This window comes from Bos taurus, chromosome 7 (assembly GCF_002263795.3).
Source record: "Bos taurus isolate L1 Dominette 01449 registration number 42190680 breed Hereford chromosome 7, ARS-UCD2.0, whole genome shotgun sequence".
NCBI lineage: Eukaryota > Metazoa > Chordata > Mammalia > Artiodactyla > Bovidae > Bos > Bos taurus.
The window spans coordinates 72,253,248-72,271,147 of record NC_037334.1 but is presented as its reverse complement, the minus strand read 5'-3'; the positions used below and the strand labels follow the sequence as shown (position 1 = coordinate 72,271,147).

The window sequence follows — 17,900 nt, the reverse complement described above, 5'->3', positions numbered from 1 at the left end:
CTGATGCCCTCTTGCAACACCTACCATCTTACTTGGGTTTCTCTTACCTTGGGCGTGGGGTATCTCTTCACGGCTGCTCCAGCAAAGCATAGCCACTGCTCCTTACCTTGGATGAGGGGAAGGAGCAGTGGCTCCTTACCTTTGTGGTGCTTAGTACACCATAAGATTTAAGACCATCCACTTTAAAGCCAGGCCTGGGACAAGTCCCAGTCACTTATCAGTGATGTGGCCTTGGGCAAGTTCTTCACCTCTCTGAGCTTTGGGATGTTCTCATGTGTAAAACGGTGCTAGTGTTCCCTACTTCATACAGTTGTCATGGAGATTCACTAAGATGACACAAGTAATGCTGGGACAGTGACTAGCACTTTCTACTCTATAGATTGTAATTAAAACCTTACCACTTCCTGTATTTTATTGAAATTATCTATTTCTATTTCGCCTCCTCTGATAAGACTGTTCTTCCTCAAAAACAAAAGACCTACCTGTGTCCCCTTTGTTTTCCCCACAGTGCCATGCATGGGTGGGAAATTAAAGAATATCTGATGCTTAGACAAAAGAATCATTTATTACTGTAACAGACAGTGTGCGTATAATGCCAACAGAGGGGTCTAAAATGCTATGGACTCCAGAAGAGGAACTCTATCCTCTGATGGTGGTTTAGTCTCTAAGTCGTGTCTGACTCTTGCAACCCCATGGACTGTAGCCCACCAGGCTCCTCTGTCTATAGGATTTTCCAAGCAGAAATACTAGAGTGGGTGCCATTTCCTTCTCTAGGGAATCTTCCCAACCCAGGGATCAAACCCAGGTCTCCTGCACTGTAGGCAGATTCTTTACCAACTGAGCTCCCAGGGAAGCCCCCTGTGTCCTCTAGTTGGATTCTTTCAGCCACTGGACACCTCCAGGAGCTAGTGGAATAGTCTACCAGGCTACACAAGACCTGTCTGCTACTTACTTTTCCAGCCTCATCACTGGTCCTCTCCATCTGGCTCTCCATCCTTAAGCCAACTGCTGTGTTCAAAGAACAGAAAGAAAGGCAAGTTCACTGCTGTTTCATGGCCTTTGAACTTGCCTCTCCCCATGACTGAACACTTCTCATCATTGGATTTCAGCCTGTACGTCACCTTGTCTAAGGGTCCTGGCGATCCAAACAAAAATAACCCCTCTTCCCACAGCTATCCCCCTACCCAGTCACATGCTGTTTGTCTTCTGTATAGTCCTTGGGATGGTCCATTCTTTTAAATTATTCACTTAGATAATGTCTCTTACCCTCTACTAGCATATCAGCCCAGGTCTGTAGGGCTCTTATCTTTCTTGATCACTATTGTATCTACAGTACCCAGAGCATCACAGGGGTCAACAGACATTTGATGATAATGGAACATGAAGATCCTTCATCAATTCAAGAATCTAAAAAAAAAAATCATGGAGGGGAAAGCCCCATCTAATTGTATAGTGAAGCTCAAGTTGGCCTGAAGGAGGTCCAGCACGTGGGCAGGGAAAGGAGACACCCAGAGTTGTGAACGAGCCTCTTCCCATCTCACAGGTCTTGAGTGAAGAGGACTTCAGGCGATGGGCCAGTTTCCGGCGTCAGGCTGAGGCATCCCTCAACAACAGAGATGAGCTTCTCTTGGAGACAGCACAGCATCTGGAGAATCAACTCACCTTACTTGGTAGCTAAAAATAAGTTTATTGTTACATTTTTTAAAAGGAATGCTGCAAGCTGGAAATGGCGTGCGTGGCCTTGATTCTGACACTATTACAAATGTGTCTCAATTAGGAGCCTCCCTGGGGCGCCCTTCCAGGCATTTGGCGCCAGTGAGCTGTGCCAACATCCTACCAGACTCTACATCCTGCTTCCCGAGGATGCCCGGGAGCATTCCTGCACTCCCTGCTGGAGGAAGCCTGGTTGCTTCTCCTCCAGTCAATCAAATGTTTATTGAGCACCTACTGTATGCCAAGTAGCACGCTAGGTATTGTGGCTTCAACAGGGAACAAGAGCCACGGACCCTGCCCTTGATGATTAAATAAGTAATTTCATCAGAGTGTGACAAGAGTGGGGCTGGGAGATGTAGCTGGTGGGGTGGAAGCACAAAGGAAAAGGTGGCAACCTAGTGCAGAGCCAAGGAGGGCACAGGAGGGCTTGAGCTGATTGGAGAAAGGGAGCTCATCAAAGGGGGAGGGTGTTCCACAAGAGGGAAGGGCCTGAATGAAGGTCTGGAGGTGAGAAAGCCTGGGCTAGCCGGAGACTTAGAGGTCTGCCTTAGCTGGACCACGGAGTGTAAGGGAGACATTTGAGGTAAGAGAGGTCAGGAGGATGTAGATTATGAAGGGCCATGTAAATCGTATGCTAAAGGTTTGGAGAGGGGGAGTTAAAGCAGGGACAGATTTATGTTTTACAAAAATCACTCTGACTGCTGCTGTATAGAAATTAGATGGCTACCCTGGGGGAAATATGGAAAGCACCAGCTAAGAGACAGCAATGGATTTCTGTTGAAGGAAAAGCGTTGCCAAGGGAGAAGGAGGAGGCTTTCTTTTTCAGATTCGTCTCCTCACAGCTTGGGAACAAGATCTAGGAAAGGTGATGCCTGCGCAGCATGCACATCCTGGCCGTGTGGCCACAGGGCAACAGCCTCCTGTGGGAGGCAGTGCTGCCCTGGGGATGAAGGCCACATCTTGGCTCTGTGTGCCCAAGGACACTTCCCCGCACCCCTCTGAGCCTCTCTGCCTCCTCTGGATAAATCACACTCCACCTAACTCAGCCAGGCCAGGGTGGAGGGGGAGACCTTGGGTGTTCCTGTAAGAAGATGGTAAAATCTCTTTATACTTAAAACATAGCAGCAAGATTTAGTGGGATGAGTAGTGAGCTAGGGGAGGCAGTTTTGCACCATACCTCCTTCAGCCTTTTGTTTCCTGTTTGGACTGCAGAGGCCTTTGTCTGCTGTCTCACGAGGCTCCCTGGAAAGCTGGCCTGGAGAACTCACTCTAACAGGAACCAGGGGGTAGCTAGTGCAGACAGCTCCATCCAGCACACCAGGCCACCACCAGAATGTCATCCCGTTAGGGCCCCTGACTCCTGCACACCTTTCCCCGTGTTCCAGGGGAGCCTTCTGGCCCCCGCTCGTGAGAAGCACCCCTAAACCAGTTCGGCATAAAAGAGAACACATGTGTTAGGACCTGTCGGCTTCCCTGGCTGAGAAAGCCTCTCACCGCCTGTTTCATTTTCTCTCTCACACCACTAAATGTGTTTTTCCTCCTCTTTCCTTCACTCTTCTTCCCTGTAATACACATCAGCTTCAGTCTCTCACATTCCAGGTTAATGCTTGGAGGAAAAGATGAGGGTCAAGCATCATTTTTCATGGGATTGTTCTCCAGTGCACTTGGGCCTGAAATACAAAATGGGCCCATTTCAGGATGGAGAGGTTTATTTTTCTTCCCTCACAGTGGCTTAGGATAGAGCAGACACAGACCGGGAAGAGACTTCATCCTGCCATCAAGAAACTGCCTTGCCATTCAGAAGCTGCATTGCATTCACACCGGCTCTCCCAGTACAAAATGATCTTTTCAATATGCATCCAGCATGACTGCTTTGCCAACCTTTTGTCACTCGGGATTATTAAAAGAAACGGCATGCTTCACTCCTGCCCAGAGTGAAATGGACAGCCATTAGTCTGTGGTCTGAAACGAATCTCAATTAAAATGCAGATTTATTTTTGCTTAATCACTTGGCAACCATTGCATGTTTGGGTATATATATTCATCAAGGTTGGCTCAAAGCTTGAGACCATTCAAAAAATGATGTAATTCACATCTTTAATTCCCTCTAAGAATATTATTTTAAAAACCCAGCTCTATTAATTCTGTGGTGAGCACTTGCAGAGGAAAGACTTTAGTGTCCCCATGTCTTTCCACTCCTATTGCTGCTATGCCGGTCCAGCCACACCAGCTTTCCTCTGACTCTTAGCCGTGATCTTCATCCTGCTTCCTCCACCCTCCAATCCAGTCTCTAGAATGATCTTTTTAAAATTCAAAACTGTCCATCACTCTCCAATTTAACCCCTTTAATTTGCTACCAAGTAAATGCCAAATCTCTTCATGCCCTGACGGGCTCTCCATGACCCAGCACCTCCCCTCCCTGCCTCATCTCTCACCCAGCTCTGCCTCCCTTTCTGTGTCGTCTTCAACTCTGACCTCTGAACCTTCACTCATGCTGCTCTCTGTGCCTGGAATTCTCCTCCTTCCCCACCTTTAGGGTTTATCTTCCACATCTGAGATTGAATGACACTTCCAACTTCCCTGGTGGCTCAGATGGTAAAGAATCTGCCTGCAATGCAGGAGAATCTGGGTCAGGAAGATCCTCTAGAGAAGGGAATGGTTACCCACTCCAGTATTCTTGCCTGGAGAATCCCATGGCCAGAGGAGACTGGTGGGCTACAGTCCATGGGGTTGCAAAGAGTTGGACACGACTGAGTGACTAACACTTTCACTTGTTTTTCTTCCTCAGCAAGGCCTCCCCTAACCTTCTAGATGAAGTTCAAGTCTCTGGGTATATGGTTGCCTAGCACTCTGGGCTTCTCTCCTCCCATCACTCAGTAATAAATCCTTATTCAACAGGCCTTTGAGTGCAGAGAGGGTGGGGACCAGCTCTGTCTCTGTTACTGCTGGATCCTGGGTGCTTAGCACAGCCTAGAACATGGAGATAATCAATAATCACTGCCTGGTTTGATAGGGCCTAAGCAGCTCCTTTTCCCAACATAAATGTGAGCTATGCTGTCTTTCCTCACTCCAGGAGCCACTGGGATTGAAGACCGGCTGCAGGAAGGTGTTCCAGACACTATTGCTGCTCTGCGGGAGGCTGGGATCCAGCTCTGGGTCTTGACTGGAGATAAGCAGGAGACTGCGGTCAACATCGCCTATGCCTGTAGACTCTTAGACCAGACGGACACCGTTTACTCCATTAACACAGAAAGTCAGGTGAGGCCAAAGTAGAGCCTAGATGTCCAAGTGCAGAGCGGCACCTAAGCCAACAAGAGACAGGATTACAGGTACACAGGGGCAGCACCACCACCACCCCACCCCCAAATCTTGGCCCTCACGCAGCCCTGGTCCCTCTGCTTCATCCCCACACATGGTTGACTGGTTTATTTATGTTCGTCTAGCAAAACAAAGTAGCAACCGAATCCCACCCTTCGCCAGTCTCCCCATTCTGTATGTGAGAAACTGAGGCCTACAGAGGGGCTGAGTCACCTCCCCAGGGCCACCGTGTGGTCTCTGATAGACAGACTAAGTCTCGAGTGCCCTTCCCTGGTCAGGCCAGTACTGTTTGCCTCATACCAGGCTGTCTGCTCACAGAGTCTCAGTTGTTAGTTTCTTATACTTTGGATTAACTCATCCATTGAAAAACTCTAACTAAATTGACATGGTTCTGAGTTTAAATTTTCAGCTCCAATTTGTAATATCAAACTGGTTGCCACAGAATGAAATCTGAAGAGAATAGTACACAAAACCAGTATGTTTTGATGGGATAGGAGAGAGAGAAAGATAAGCCAAGTTCAAAAATTGCAATTTTCAGCCTTAATAGGTTGTGAGTGGCAGGGAACAATGTTTGGAGAAAGAGGGGTGTATAAAGTCTAAAGAAGTGTATTTAAAGTTGCAATGGTTGTTCTATTTAGGAAGAAAAAATCTGTTTTCAGGAAGTAAGCTGAATAAAGTAAAATTTCACTAGCTCCTTGGCTGATGAATATGGGAAGTAGGTGTTGAGTCAGTTGCCCCTATCAAAGGGAGCAGTATTGGATTAGATGTGGAGTTGGAACAAGAAAGACACTGGGTTGTGGAGGTGGTGGGTGGAGGGCACTGGAGACCTAGAACATTCCATGGGGAGAAGGATGAAGAGAGGGAGGAAGATGAGAGATGAGAACAGCACAGAGAGAGAGAGGCAGGAAGGATGATGGAATCTCACTCCTTCTCTTTTGCCTGAGGCTGATGTGGACCTAAAACAGATGCTTACAGGTTTCAGTTTCGTTTTCATTCAATGAAGAATCCATGTATTTTTTTTTTAAAGAAGTGGTGTATCCTAATAAAAAATGCCAGAGACCCTAAAGTGGCCCAAAGATGAATTAGGAAAATCATTTACTTTCTTGTCAGGTACACAGATATGCTATGATTAGATGAAACCCCAGTGAATTCTCAAGATGAAAATAATCTCAGGGAAATCTTGGCATTAATATTATGCTCAAGAAAGAAAGTAATTTGCATCTCGCTTGAGTGCTTGATCCCTGTAACAGAGTGGATGTCTGCCTGTCCAGCTTGCAATGGCAATTCCATTTGCAGTGATCATTTCACTTCCAGGAGGAAGACATCAACATGCCTGTGAGTCCTCCTGAGAGGGGTGGAGTGGTTTTCTATGGATTATGTTAAATGCAATGCCTTCCTGTAAGAAGCTGAGGATGTTTGTTGATTAATTAGCTGAAGTTCCCAAGAAACAGCAGGTCACACCCAAGTTGAGCTCAGTCACTGTCAACCGTTTTAAAGATGTCCATGACTCTCCAAGATGGTAACTGAATGTTGAGCACTGCCCACACCTCTGGGCCCACGAAAGCTGAAAGATTAGGCTTTCTCATCCTGTTGAAAAAGTCGTGGGTACAGAGAGAGCACAGAGTCGGCATCATGACTCAAACGACATGAGTTTGAGCAAACTCCAGGAGATAGCGAAAGACAGGAAAGCCTGGTGTCCTACAGTCCATGGGGTCACAAGGAGTTGGACACAACTTATGACTGACCAACAACAACAGAGATATGTTAAGACAGAAATGGGGGAAATTAATTCTAAATCTGACTTATTTAAATCCCAGTTTAATGTAATTACATATTCTGTAGGTATTTTTTCCAATGGTTTTAATGGTTGATTCTATATACATTGATTTAGGACTACTGTTTCTATCTTAAAGCTATAAGCAAGTTACGAGACTTTTCAAAACTTCAGGGTTCTCATCCATAAAATGAGAGAATTATCAACCCATCACTGGAAGTGTTGATCTGTCAAGGAATTTTAGAAGGGACTATATAGTATTAGATGTTGTTGCTTAGTCGCTCAGCCCCGTCCAACTCTGTTGTGACCCCATGGACTGTAGCCCACCAGGCTCCTCTGTCCATGGAATTCTCCAGGCAAAAATAATCGAGTGGTTGCCATTCCCTTCTCCAGGGGATCTTCTTGACCCAGGGATCAAACTTGTGTCTCCTGCATTGGCAGGCAGATTCTTTACCACTGAGCCACCAGAGGAACCTATAGTGTTAGATAGGAACTAGTAATTGCAACTATTATTATTATCACTAACAACATATATTGAAGACTTATTATGGTCCAGATACCATACTTCACCAAACTTCAGTCTTCTCATCTGTAAGATGGGAAAGTAAAAAGTTTTATTTCAGAAGCTATTGGGAGGATTAAATAAGATCATAGAAGAAAAATAGTTATTAACACAGGATTTGTATGAGTTAACAAATTACCCTAAAACTTAATAGCTGAAAACAGTGGACACTTCTTATCCCACAGTGTTTATGGGTTAGGAGTCCAGGAGCGCTTAGCTGGGTGCCTCTGGTTCAGGGTCTCTCTTGAGGTTGCAGTCAGGGATGTGAGCTCCTCTAAAGGTTCAATTGGATGGGTCATTTGGGGATGGGGAGTCCTCCTCCTCCCAAGTTGGTGGACATGATTGTAAGTAGGCTTCAGTTCCTCTCCATAGGAGCCTCTCCATAGAGATGCTTCACAACATCGCAGCTGGTTTCCCCCAGGGTAAGCCATTCAAGAGAGAGAATGGGAAAGAGTACCAAATTGTAGCCACAGTCTTTTGATAGACTGACCTGGGAAGTGACATCCCATCACTTTTACAAAATTTGCTTCATTAGAAAGGAAATATTAGTCATAATGACAATCAAGGGTTGGAGATTACACAGAGGAGGACATGACTATCAGGAGGTATCAGGATCATTGAGCACCGTCTTAAAGGCTGCCTGTCACCATACCTGACAGATACTAAATGGTAAATGAATGGTAACAATTGTGATTATTATATAGACAATTGGAAGGAAGTACATTCAGAGATTTTATTTTGAAGCTTCTATTTCCAATGACTTGCTGCAGTCATATGTTGGAGGACTTTACAGGCATACCTCATTTTATTGCACTTCACAGATACTGTGTTTTTTACAAATTGAAGTTTCATGGAATTCAGCAAGTCTGTTAATGCCTTCTTTCCAAAAGCATTTGGTCCCTTTGGGTCTCTGTGTCACATTTTAGTAATTCTCACAGTACTTCAAGCTCTTTCATTATTACTGTATTTTTCATAGTGATCTGTGATCAGTGATCTTGCTGTTTTAGGGTGCCACAAACTATGCCTGTATAAGATGGTGAACTTAATAAATACTGTGTGTGTTCCGAGTGCTCCACCATCCAACTGTTCCCCATCTCTCTCCCTCTCTTCAAGCCTCCTTATTCCCTAAGACACAACAGTATTGAAACTAGGCCAGTTAACAACCTTCCAGTGGCCTCCAAGTGTTTAAGTGAGAGGAAAAGTACATCTCTAGCTTTAAACCAAACACTAAAAATGATTAAGCTTAGTGAAGAAGGCATGAGGAAAGCCAAGAGAGACCGAAAGCTAGGCCTCTTGTGCCAAACAGTTAGCTAAGTTCTGAATGCAAAGGAAAAGTTCTTGAAGGAAATTAAAAGTGCTACTCCAGTGAACACACAAATGATAAGAAAGAGAAACAGCCTTATTGCTGATAAAGAGAGTTTTAGTGATCTGGAGAGATCAAGCCAGCCACAATATTGCCTTAAGCCAAAGCCTAAGCTAGAGCAAGGCTTTAACGTTCTTCAATTCTATGAAGGCTAGGAAAGGTAAAAAAGCTGCAGAAGAAAAATCTGAAGCTAGCAGTGGTTGGTTCATGAGGTTTAAGGAAAGAAGTCATCTTCATCATGTAACAGTACAAGGTGAAGCGCTGAGCGCTGATGTAGAAGCTGCAGCAAGTTATCCAGACGATCTAGCTAAGATCATTAACGAAGGTGGCTACACTAAAGAACAGATTTCCAATGTAGACAAAACAGCCATATATTGGGGAAAATATGCTGTCTAGGACTCTAGTTAGAAAGAACTCAATGCCTGGCTTCAAAGGACAGGCTGACTCTCTTGGACTAATGTGTCTCCTGACTTTAAGTTGAACCCAGTGCTCACTTACCATTCCAAAAATTATAGAACCCTTAAAAATTACGTTAGATCTACTCTACCTGTGCTCCATAAAGGGGATAACAAAAGACTAGATGACAGCACATCTGTGGACAACATGGTTCACTGAATATTTTAAGCCCGCTATTGAGATCTACTGCTCAGAAAAAAAAAAAAAAAAAGATTCCTTTCAAAATATTACCACTCACTGACAATGCACCTGGTCACCCAAGAGCTCTGATGGAGATGTACAATGAGATTAATTTTGTTTTCATGCCTGCTGACACAACATTCATTCTGTACATACCTGTACACTTTTTTAGATGTAATGTTACTGTATGCTTAATAGACTGCAATATAAACATAACTTTTATGTGGCCTGGGAAACCAAAAAATTCACGTGACTCACTTTATTGCAGTAGTCTAGAACCAAACCCACAATACCTCCTAGGTATGCCTGTATGTAAATTGTGCTAGCCCCAGCTTCCAGCAAGGACTGCTTTGCTCTCTTTCCCAGAGAAATGCTTCAGCTGTAATCACCTACTCCTGAACTACTTCCTGTGGCTCCTCTGGGTCCTATGCATGCCCTACTGCTTGCAATGCTCAGTTTAGCATCCCCTAAAGGAAGGCTCCAGAATAATGAACTGAAGTTCTACTCACTTCAGAAGAAATTATTCCAAATAGTCTTAGAAGCTCCTAGATCAATGGTCTTCAAACTTGCCATTTCAGAACAAACTTCACAATTTTTGCCTAAATCCATATACTACCTATACTGTTATTTATTTAATAAGTTCATTTAAATAGACTGAAATTTTTAAAATTTTAGAAGAATTTTTTAGCAGCACAATAAATGAAATATCATCTCTTGCCATGGATAAAAGAACACTGCTAAATAAAGACCCTGTGAACAAAACAATGCCATTAAAATTGGTATTCCAGCTGACTGCCACAACTTTTCTCTATCTTTATTTAAAAGTGATGTTTACATAAGTGAAAGAGGTATTAAGGATATGTTTAGGTCCAAATCTGTCTTTATCTTTGATACAATCAAAAGTAATGGAGAAGAATTGATAAGAGAAAATAGCTTCTTCCCCATATTTCAAGATAAACATAAAAAAAAATAAGTTTCTTTAAACCAATAAGACTCATCAGTTCAGATCAGTTCAGTTCAGTTCAGTAGCTCAGTCATGTCCAGCTCTTTGCGACCCCATGAATCGCAGCACGCCAGGCCTCCCTGTTCATCACCAACTCCCGGAATTCACACAAACTCATATACATCGAGTCGATGATGCCATCCAGCCATTTCATCCTCTGTCATCCCCTTCTCCTCCTGCCCCCAATCCCTCCCAGCATCAGGGTCTTTTCCAATGAGTCAACTCTTCGCATGAGGTGGCCAGAGTATTGGAGTTTCAGCTTTAGCATCAGTCCTTCCAAAGAACACCCAGGACTGATCTCCTTTAGGATGGTATACATGGTCAATTTCAACGAGTACCAATGATAAATACACAATGTATTTTTTCAATTACAAAGCCACAAGTTAAATCATAATGATCTGCCTCCACTACTAAATTGGATGACTTTAGACAACTTACTAAGGATTTCAATTTCCTCATCTCTAAGCTAAAGTCATTAATACCCACCCTACCTACCACACAGGTATGTTCTGAGGAACAAAGAAGGGAAATGACTTGTAAGAAATGAAAAGCCCAATACCAGCCTGACACATTGTCATCATTTACCATCTCATCAGTCTCATTTATAAATGATACCATCACTGTATCAGTCCCCATCTTACTGAGCTATCTTCACTCTCGTTCCCAAGCTCACTCTCTCTTTGGGCCATAAATGTGGTTCCAAGTTATTCTTGCTCTGATGCTGTTTGAAATACTGCAGAGAAATGTCAAAATCAGAGAGTGATTCCCAGGTCATCTCTATGGTAGTAGAGTTTTATAACTTTTTTACCAGAGGATAAAGTGAGGCTTTTAACCTATGTTTCCAGTGTTGCTTACTAACACCAAATTGATTATTCTGCTCTTTATACTCTATAGGAAACCTGTGACTCCATCCTCAACTTGGCACTGGAAGAGGTAAAGCAATTTCATGGACCTCTGAAGCCAGACGGCAAGCTCTCTGAGTTCTGCCTACCTTCTGCACCCCCCACCTCAGGAGCTGCAGCTCCAGATGTTGGATTGGTCATCGATGGGAAGACACTAAACGCCATTTTCCAGGGAAAACTGGAGGAGAAATTTCTGGAGTTGACCCAGTATTGCCGCTCTGTCCTGTGCTGCCGCTCCACCCCGCTGCAGAAGAGCATGTTGGTCAAGCTGGTGCGGGAGAGGCTGAGAGCCATGACCCTTTCCATAGGTACCTGACATGTAGAGATGGGAGAGGGGGTGAGGGACTGGGCAAGGCCACTCTGACCCGACACCTGGACCAGAGCCAGGAGGTCCGGTGTCACAGTCAGGATGCTCAGGCTGAGGGCACTGTCAAAGTGACAATCAAGACATGACAGCAGAGGAAACAGAGGCTAAGCAGAATGGGAGAGTGAACCCAAGTTCTCTGCTAAGGAAATGTCAGGACTTGGAAGGAGGCCAAAGCCAAGTTCAGAACATCCAGGTAGATCAGTATACACTCAGGCTCCCTCCATTCTGGGATGCAGACGATGTCCCCTTCAATTCTAATACCATGCACCTCCGGTGCCTGTGGACTTGATATTCTCCTGAGTGTTGATGGCTAGTGGGGAGATTTTAAAAGTGGAGCCTGCCCCACATTTAAATGAATGTATATACATTCATTTCTAAATACAAGACTTCACATAAAGCATACCCTCAATAAATGGTGGCTTGTAGGTTGAGGAAAAATTCCTTACAGGAGATTAAATTTTAGTCATGGTTGAAGCAGAGAAATTAAAACTGTCTTTACTTCAAACCTTCCAGAAACATCCAAACCTGGATTATAAGAATCTTTATGATCTGGATTCCATTACCTCTCCAGCTACCTCCCTCCCCCCAACATTCAGCACTCTTGTGTTCCAGCCGTAGGAAGCTGCTTACCATTCTCCAGCATCCTCACTCTCTCTCACCTCCTGGCCTTTGCTCAAGTCATTTCCTCTGTAAAACCTCCTCTAATCACACCAATGTTCCTTTACTGTACACTCTGCTGGCTCCACAGCACTGTTATGACTTGGTGATGGGCTGCCCAGGAGACCAGGAGTTCCTTGAATGGAGGGACAATGTCAGTCTTACTTAATTCCATCCTGCACTCAGCACATACCAAGCACGTGGTAAACATTGCTTTAATTTAGGGACATTCTTACAGATGGTTCAGGTTTTCTTCCTCCTACACAGATATGGAAAGAAATTTTCTTTCCTGGCATTTCAAATAAGAGACCTACTTTACATTGTTGTTGGGTTTTTGTTTTTTCACTGGGGTATGGGGTTGGTTTTTGGTTTTTTCCCCTCTTGGTCTTCAGGTAAAAGCAGTTCAAAACCAGGAGAAAAAAAAAAAAAAGGAGAGGATAGGCAGAAAGAATACAGAGAGCAGAGTTTTACCAACTGCATCCTAATTTTAATCCCTAAATTGTCCTCTTAAAAGCTTCAGACACGTTTAAGGCAATAGCCCAGGATCAACTCCCTGGAGTAAAGGGCTGGCTTCAGTGCCACCACAGCAGAAACAAAACCAGCAGGGCGAAAAATAGGATTCCACACCTCTACTTCCCCTGGCTTGCCAACAGAAGAGGTTAAAGGGTAGGTTTGTTCTGCCACAGGGAAGAGGAAAACTATGCATTGCTATGCTAGCAAGGAAAACATCCTTAAAAGGGTAACAGCTAGTTACAATGGCAACATTTTTAGGATTAATAAATTTTGTTGCCAGACAATTAGGAGAAAATTCTCTCCCCCAATTGCGTATTCTTTATAATATCATATATCTCCACACTATTATGAGACCCTACTAGAAAAACAGGTGGAGCCAGGAGAGAAAGGAAGTCATTTCAGTCTACAAATTGCGGCCCTCAGGCTGAGTTCAGCCCACTGCATATTTCTGTAGAGATGCTAAGAATGGATTTTGTGTTTTTACTGGTAAGATGCATAAAAATCTATTTGTCATTCAGAAAGAACAGTTGTTCAATATTGCATCTTGGCCCATAAAGCCTAAAATATTTATTATTTGGCCCTTTACAGAACAAGTTTGCTTAACTTAAGTCTGAAGGATAAGGCATTGGAGAAAGCCAGGCTTGTGAAAAAGATCTCACGATTGACAGAGCTGTGCTGTCCAAAATGGTTCCCACCTGCTATATGTGGCTATTCAACGTTACACTTCAAATTAAACAGAAGTTCACCAGCCACATTTCAGTGTTCATAGGAGGCCAATGGTTTTCAAATTGGACAATAAAGAGCAGGACATTTCTATCACACAAAAATCCATTTTACAATGCTGGTATGAAAGGTGGCATGTGCGTGCATGTATTTGTTGAACAATAAAAGAAAAGTGGGATTTTTTGTCCAAAGAAGAAAAGACATCTCTCAGGCTAAGTGACTGTAACGATGGCTTTTCCAGAGGACTATTCAAAGCAACATTAAAAGGATTCAATTATGTGCAAATGGAGACAAGCTAGAGCCACTTGTATAAAACTTCTCATTGTCTCACAGCAGCTGGACCAGGATCTCATGACTACTCTCCTTTCAGGTGATGGAGCAAATGATGTAAGCATGATTCAAGCTGCTGATATTGGGATTGGAATATCTGGACAGGAAGGCATGCAGGTATTAGTGCCTTCAACTCTTCTTGTTACTTTCTTACTCTCCTTTATCCTTATTGGTGAATTAAGGAATTCCCCCTCAGTGTTGGAGGAACTCCTAAATATCTTTGCAGAATTTTCATCTGAGAGGCAGGGGGCTTCCCTCCCTATACATAACCTCGATCACCACATCCCTACTGGCCAGTCCTTCAGAACAGAGATCAAACGATGCTTGGCGTTTTACAGACAGCTGACTATACCTGTATTCTAAAGCCAAATAGTACCCAGCCATTCAGGAAAAACAAGTTTCCCCCTGATTCCATGTTTCCTGCCTGCGACCGCCACCCACATCAAGGTTGCAATACCCTTTGTGAGCAACTGGAAAACAATTTTCAATTGCCATTTTAGTTGTGATGGCTAGATGGACCTACACATTGCTTGTACCAAAATTACTCAAAATTCAGCCTGGAACAAGCATACTAACTTGAGCTGCTGTGTTCCCCATTCAGACAGACCCCACTTTGTAGTTCTAAACCATTAACAACTGTGTTCCCACCACCAGCGCAGACATTAGGTGTTACCTAAATTTGTTGGTGAGGAGGAACGAACACTGTCACTTTTTGAGTGTCTATCATAGGCTAGCACTCTATTTGCACTTCACATTTTTTATCCCAGTTTCAGCAGTCACTACCACCCTGTGTGTTAGGGATTGTTATTCCACTTTTTTCTGATGAGGAAACTGAGGCTGAGTGAGGTTAAACACTTCGACCAAGACTCTGACTAGGATTTATAACCAGGCATGTCCAAACCTCCTACTCGGAAAAGTAATATGAACTGTTTCTAGTTCTAAGTCATCCCAAGGGCAGAAGACACATTTTGGCTCTGCAGAAAGAAACAGCTATCCAACCAGCAGCTCCACCTGAGACTGGAGTGGAAGGCCTGCCTCAGGAGGTGGCCAAGGGTATTGAGAGGTTTGAGGATAATTTGCACGGAAGCCCATAGTCTCTGGTCAACCATCACATGCCTAGCATGATGCTCAACACACACTGGTTCATAGTAAATGCTTGTTGGATAAGTGGAAGGAGGGAAAGAGCCAGACCAGACCACTGGTCCCTTCTGACCACCCTTCTTGGATTCTAGTGAAATCCAGATTTCCCAGAGGAGGGGCAGGGGGGTGTCAGAGTCCAAAAAGTCATCCAAGGGTGTTGTATGTGACAAAGGGAAGGCCTACCTATTGCAAACCTTAGAACAGAGCACCACCCACAGGGGAGCCTCTTTGATCCATTAGCAGCGGTGGATGGAAGCTGATATGTCTGCTCTGCCTCTCAGGCTGTCATGTCCAGCGACTTTGCCATCTCCCGCTTCAGACACCTCAAGAAGCTGCTGCTTGTGCATGGCCACTGGTGTTACTCACGCCTGGCCAGGATGGTGGTATACTACTTCTACAAGAACGTGGTAAGTAGCCCGGCTGCAGCCTCCCACCCCGCCCCCAGGCAGACAAAGCATCTCAGCATAAGGGAATGAGTCAGGCTGACCTGGATTTTGAATCCTGCAACGGCCCCTTAGCAGCTCAGTGACCTTGTACTTATGAAGTCCCTCAGTCATGTTCGACCCTTTGCAACCCCATGGACTGAGGCCTACCAGGCTCCTCCATCCATGGGATTTTCCAGGCAAGAGTACTGGAGTGGGTTGCCATTTCCTTCTCCCAGAGATCTTCCCGACCCAGGGATCGAACCCAAGTCTCCCGCATTGCAGGCAGACACTTTACCGTCTGAGCCACCGGGGAACCTTGGGCAAGACAATTCAGTTCTCTGGGCCTCAATTTCTTCTTTGATAAAATGGGGCTAGTACTATTCGGTGAGGTTATTGCAAAGACTAGCAGTGCTGTCTGGAAAGCACATGGCACATAGGCAGTACTGTGAGTAGTTCCAAGCATGCACTCTGGAGTCAGGTCAGATTTGATTCAAATACAGGTTCCTGTATTCAGTAATGGCTTCATACCTTCATTTCCCCGTCTGAAAAATGGGGATGGTGATAGTAGCTTTCTCACATGCTCGCTATGAAGATGAAATGACAGCTTGTGTAGAAAGTGATTGGCATGTAGTGATCACCCTCTAAAATTAGCCATTCTTTTTTATCTTTGGTACTGCTGTTGTAACTCTCAGAGGGACTCCATAATTGAGCTTTGTTTTCTGGCTGCAAGGAGGAAGGATTGGAAGATCAGCTAGTGTGTCTTGTAGCTTAGGTTTCCTCCCCAGATAGAGACAGACCAATGCAAGAGCCCCATTCTGCCTCTTGGGAGAGTGAAGAGAAAGGTTTAGGGCTGGAATCCTGGGCTTCCACCCAAGACCCTACATATCACTTCAGCATTGCCAGCCTTCCCAGCCAGGACTTGTCATTTCTTTAGTGGCCCAGTGATTAAAACTCTGCACTTCCATGGATTCAATCCCTGACCAAAGAACTGAGATCCCACGTGCTGAGTGGTACAGCCAAAAATAATTTTTTTTAAGTATCTGTTTGCAAAAATACTTGAGTACAGTGATCATCTGGGTTTTAGTCTGGCAATGGCATCCCACTCTAGTACTGTTGCCTAGAAAATCCCATGGACGGAGGAGCCTGGTGGGCTGCAGTCCATGGGGTCACTACAAGTCGGACACGACTGAGTGACTTCACTTTCACTTTTCACTTTCATGCCTTGGAGGAGGAAATGGCACCCCACTCCAGAATTCTTGCCTGGAGAATCCCAGGGATGGGGGAGCCTGGTGGGCTGCCAACTATGGGGTCGCACAGAGTCGGACACGACTGAAGCAACTTAGCAGCAGCAGACTCTAATATGCTGTGTGAACTTGAAAGAGTTAATTAACTTCTCTGAGCCTTGACTCCCTCATCAATAACATGGGAAGCCTAGGACTCTCTCTGTCCTCAGAGACCATTATCGAGAGGCTTTATCATCAGACCTCTGGGTAGCATGTAGCACTATATAGTCATTATGGGCTATTATTGTTTCTCTAAAAAAATGTGTATTTCTGTCTTGTTGATAAGGGCCCAAAGCAGGCACACACCAGCTGAGGTATTAAAACTGTCAGAGGTTGTTGTTTGCAAAGCACTTGATTAACAATGGGCATAGGAAGAAGCCAGAGCACTGCCTTACTAAGTGAGGAAACAGGGCCTGCATTTCCCATTATCCAGTTCAGGGACCTTTAAATAATTCCCAGGAGACTCCAAATAGAATCCTGTTTGCATAAGGAAAAGGGGAGGATTAAGACCAGAGTGATGGAAGGGAAACTTATCAGGCCAATAGAAATTACAAAATGGCATATATCTGTTCTCCCAGGCCTGCTTTCAGGCACCGTCATAGTTACCCTGACTCGGGAATAAGCATTTCTGTGCAGAGTTCAATGTATATGTAAACAAGCAGCATGACAACTAATAATGTAAATGGGAGAAACTGGATGGCACCATGATTTCAACAAGTCTATGCAAACAAGTCTCTATCTGACTTGAAAGACTGCTTATTTAGAATTTAAAATGCCCCCATTTAATGTTTTTTTCTCCTTGTCTCCAAAAGAATCATTCTTTTGAATAAGCACAACTTCTCTGCATTAAATTTGTGAAATAGAAAAGGAAACGTTTCCAGCCAGCCATGCTTTCAAAGCTTAAATGATATTTATTTCCAGCCCGATGCCGTGCTCAAAATTTCAATACCGATGCCGTATTATCTCCCCTTTGCAATTAGAGGGTGGAGAACTATGACTTCCACATCCGAAACCAATTTCAGAGGGGATTAAAACCCTGCCTGCTCTGAAATGTGAACAATGAATTAATTATGCACTGTAGCTTCTTGGGAGGAAAAGCAGACACCCAATCTCAGCCATGCCATCTGCCATCACGGAGTTCAGCACTCTCCCCTCGGGGTGCAGAGATTTCAGCCAGGCAGAGCAAGTAGA

At 44.4% G+C, this 17,900-nt stretch overlaps 1 protein-coding gene across 2 annotated transcripts in view; it reads left to right on the top strand.

The window, feature by feature from the left end:
* ATP10B (ATPase phospholipid transporting 10B (putative)) overlaps positions 1–17,900 on the top strand; it is a 316,602-nt gene that overhangs the window by 263,756 nt on the left and 34,946 nt on the right. For both annotated transcript variants that reach the window (XM_024995294.2, XM_015472347.3), the window contains 5 exons: positions 1,544–1,670; positions 4,787–4,971; positions 11,264–11,579; positions 13,902–13,978; positions 15,283–15,408. In XM_024995294.2, coding sequence (XP_024851062.1) covers positions 1,544–1,670; positions 4,787–4,971; positions 11,264–11,579; positions 13,902–13,978; positions 15,283–15,408 — 831 coding nt within the window. The remainder of the gene's footprint in view (positions 1–1,543; positions 1,671–4,786; positions 4,972–11,263; positions 11,580–13,901; positions 13,979–15,282; positions 15,409–17,900) is intronic.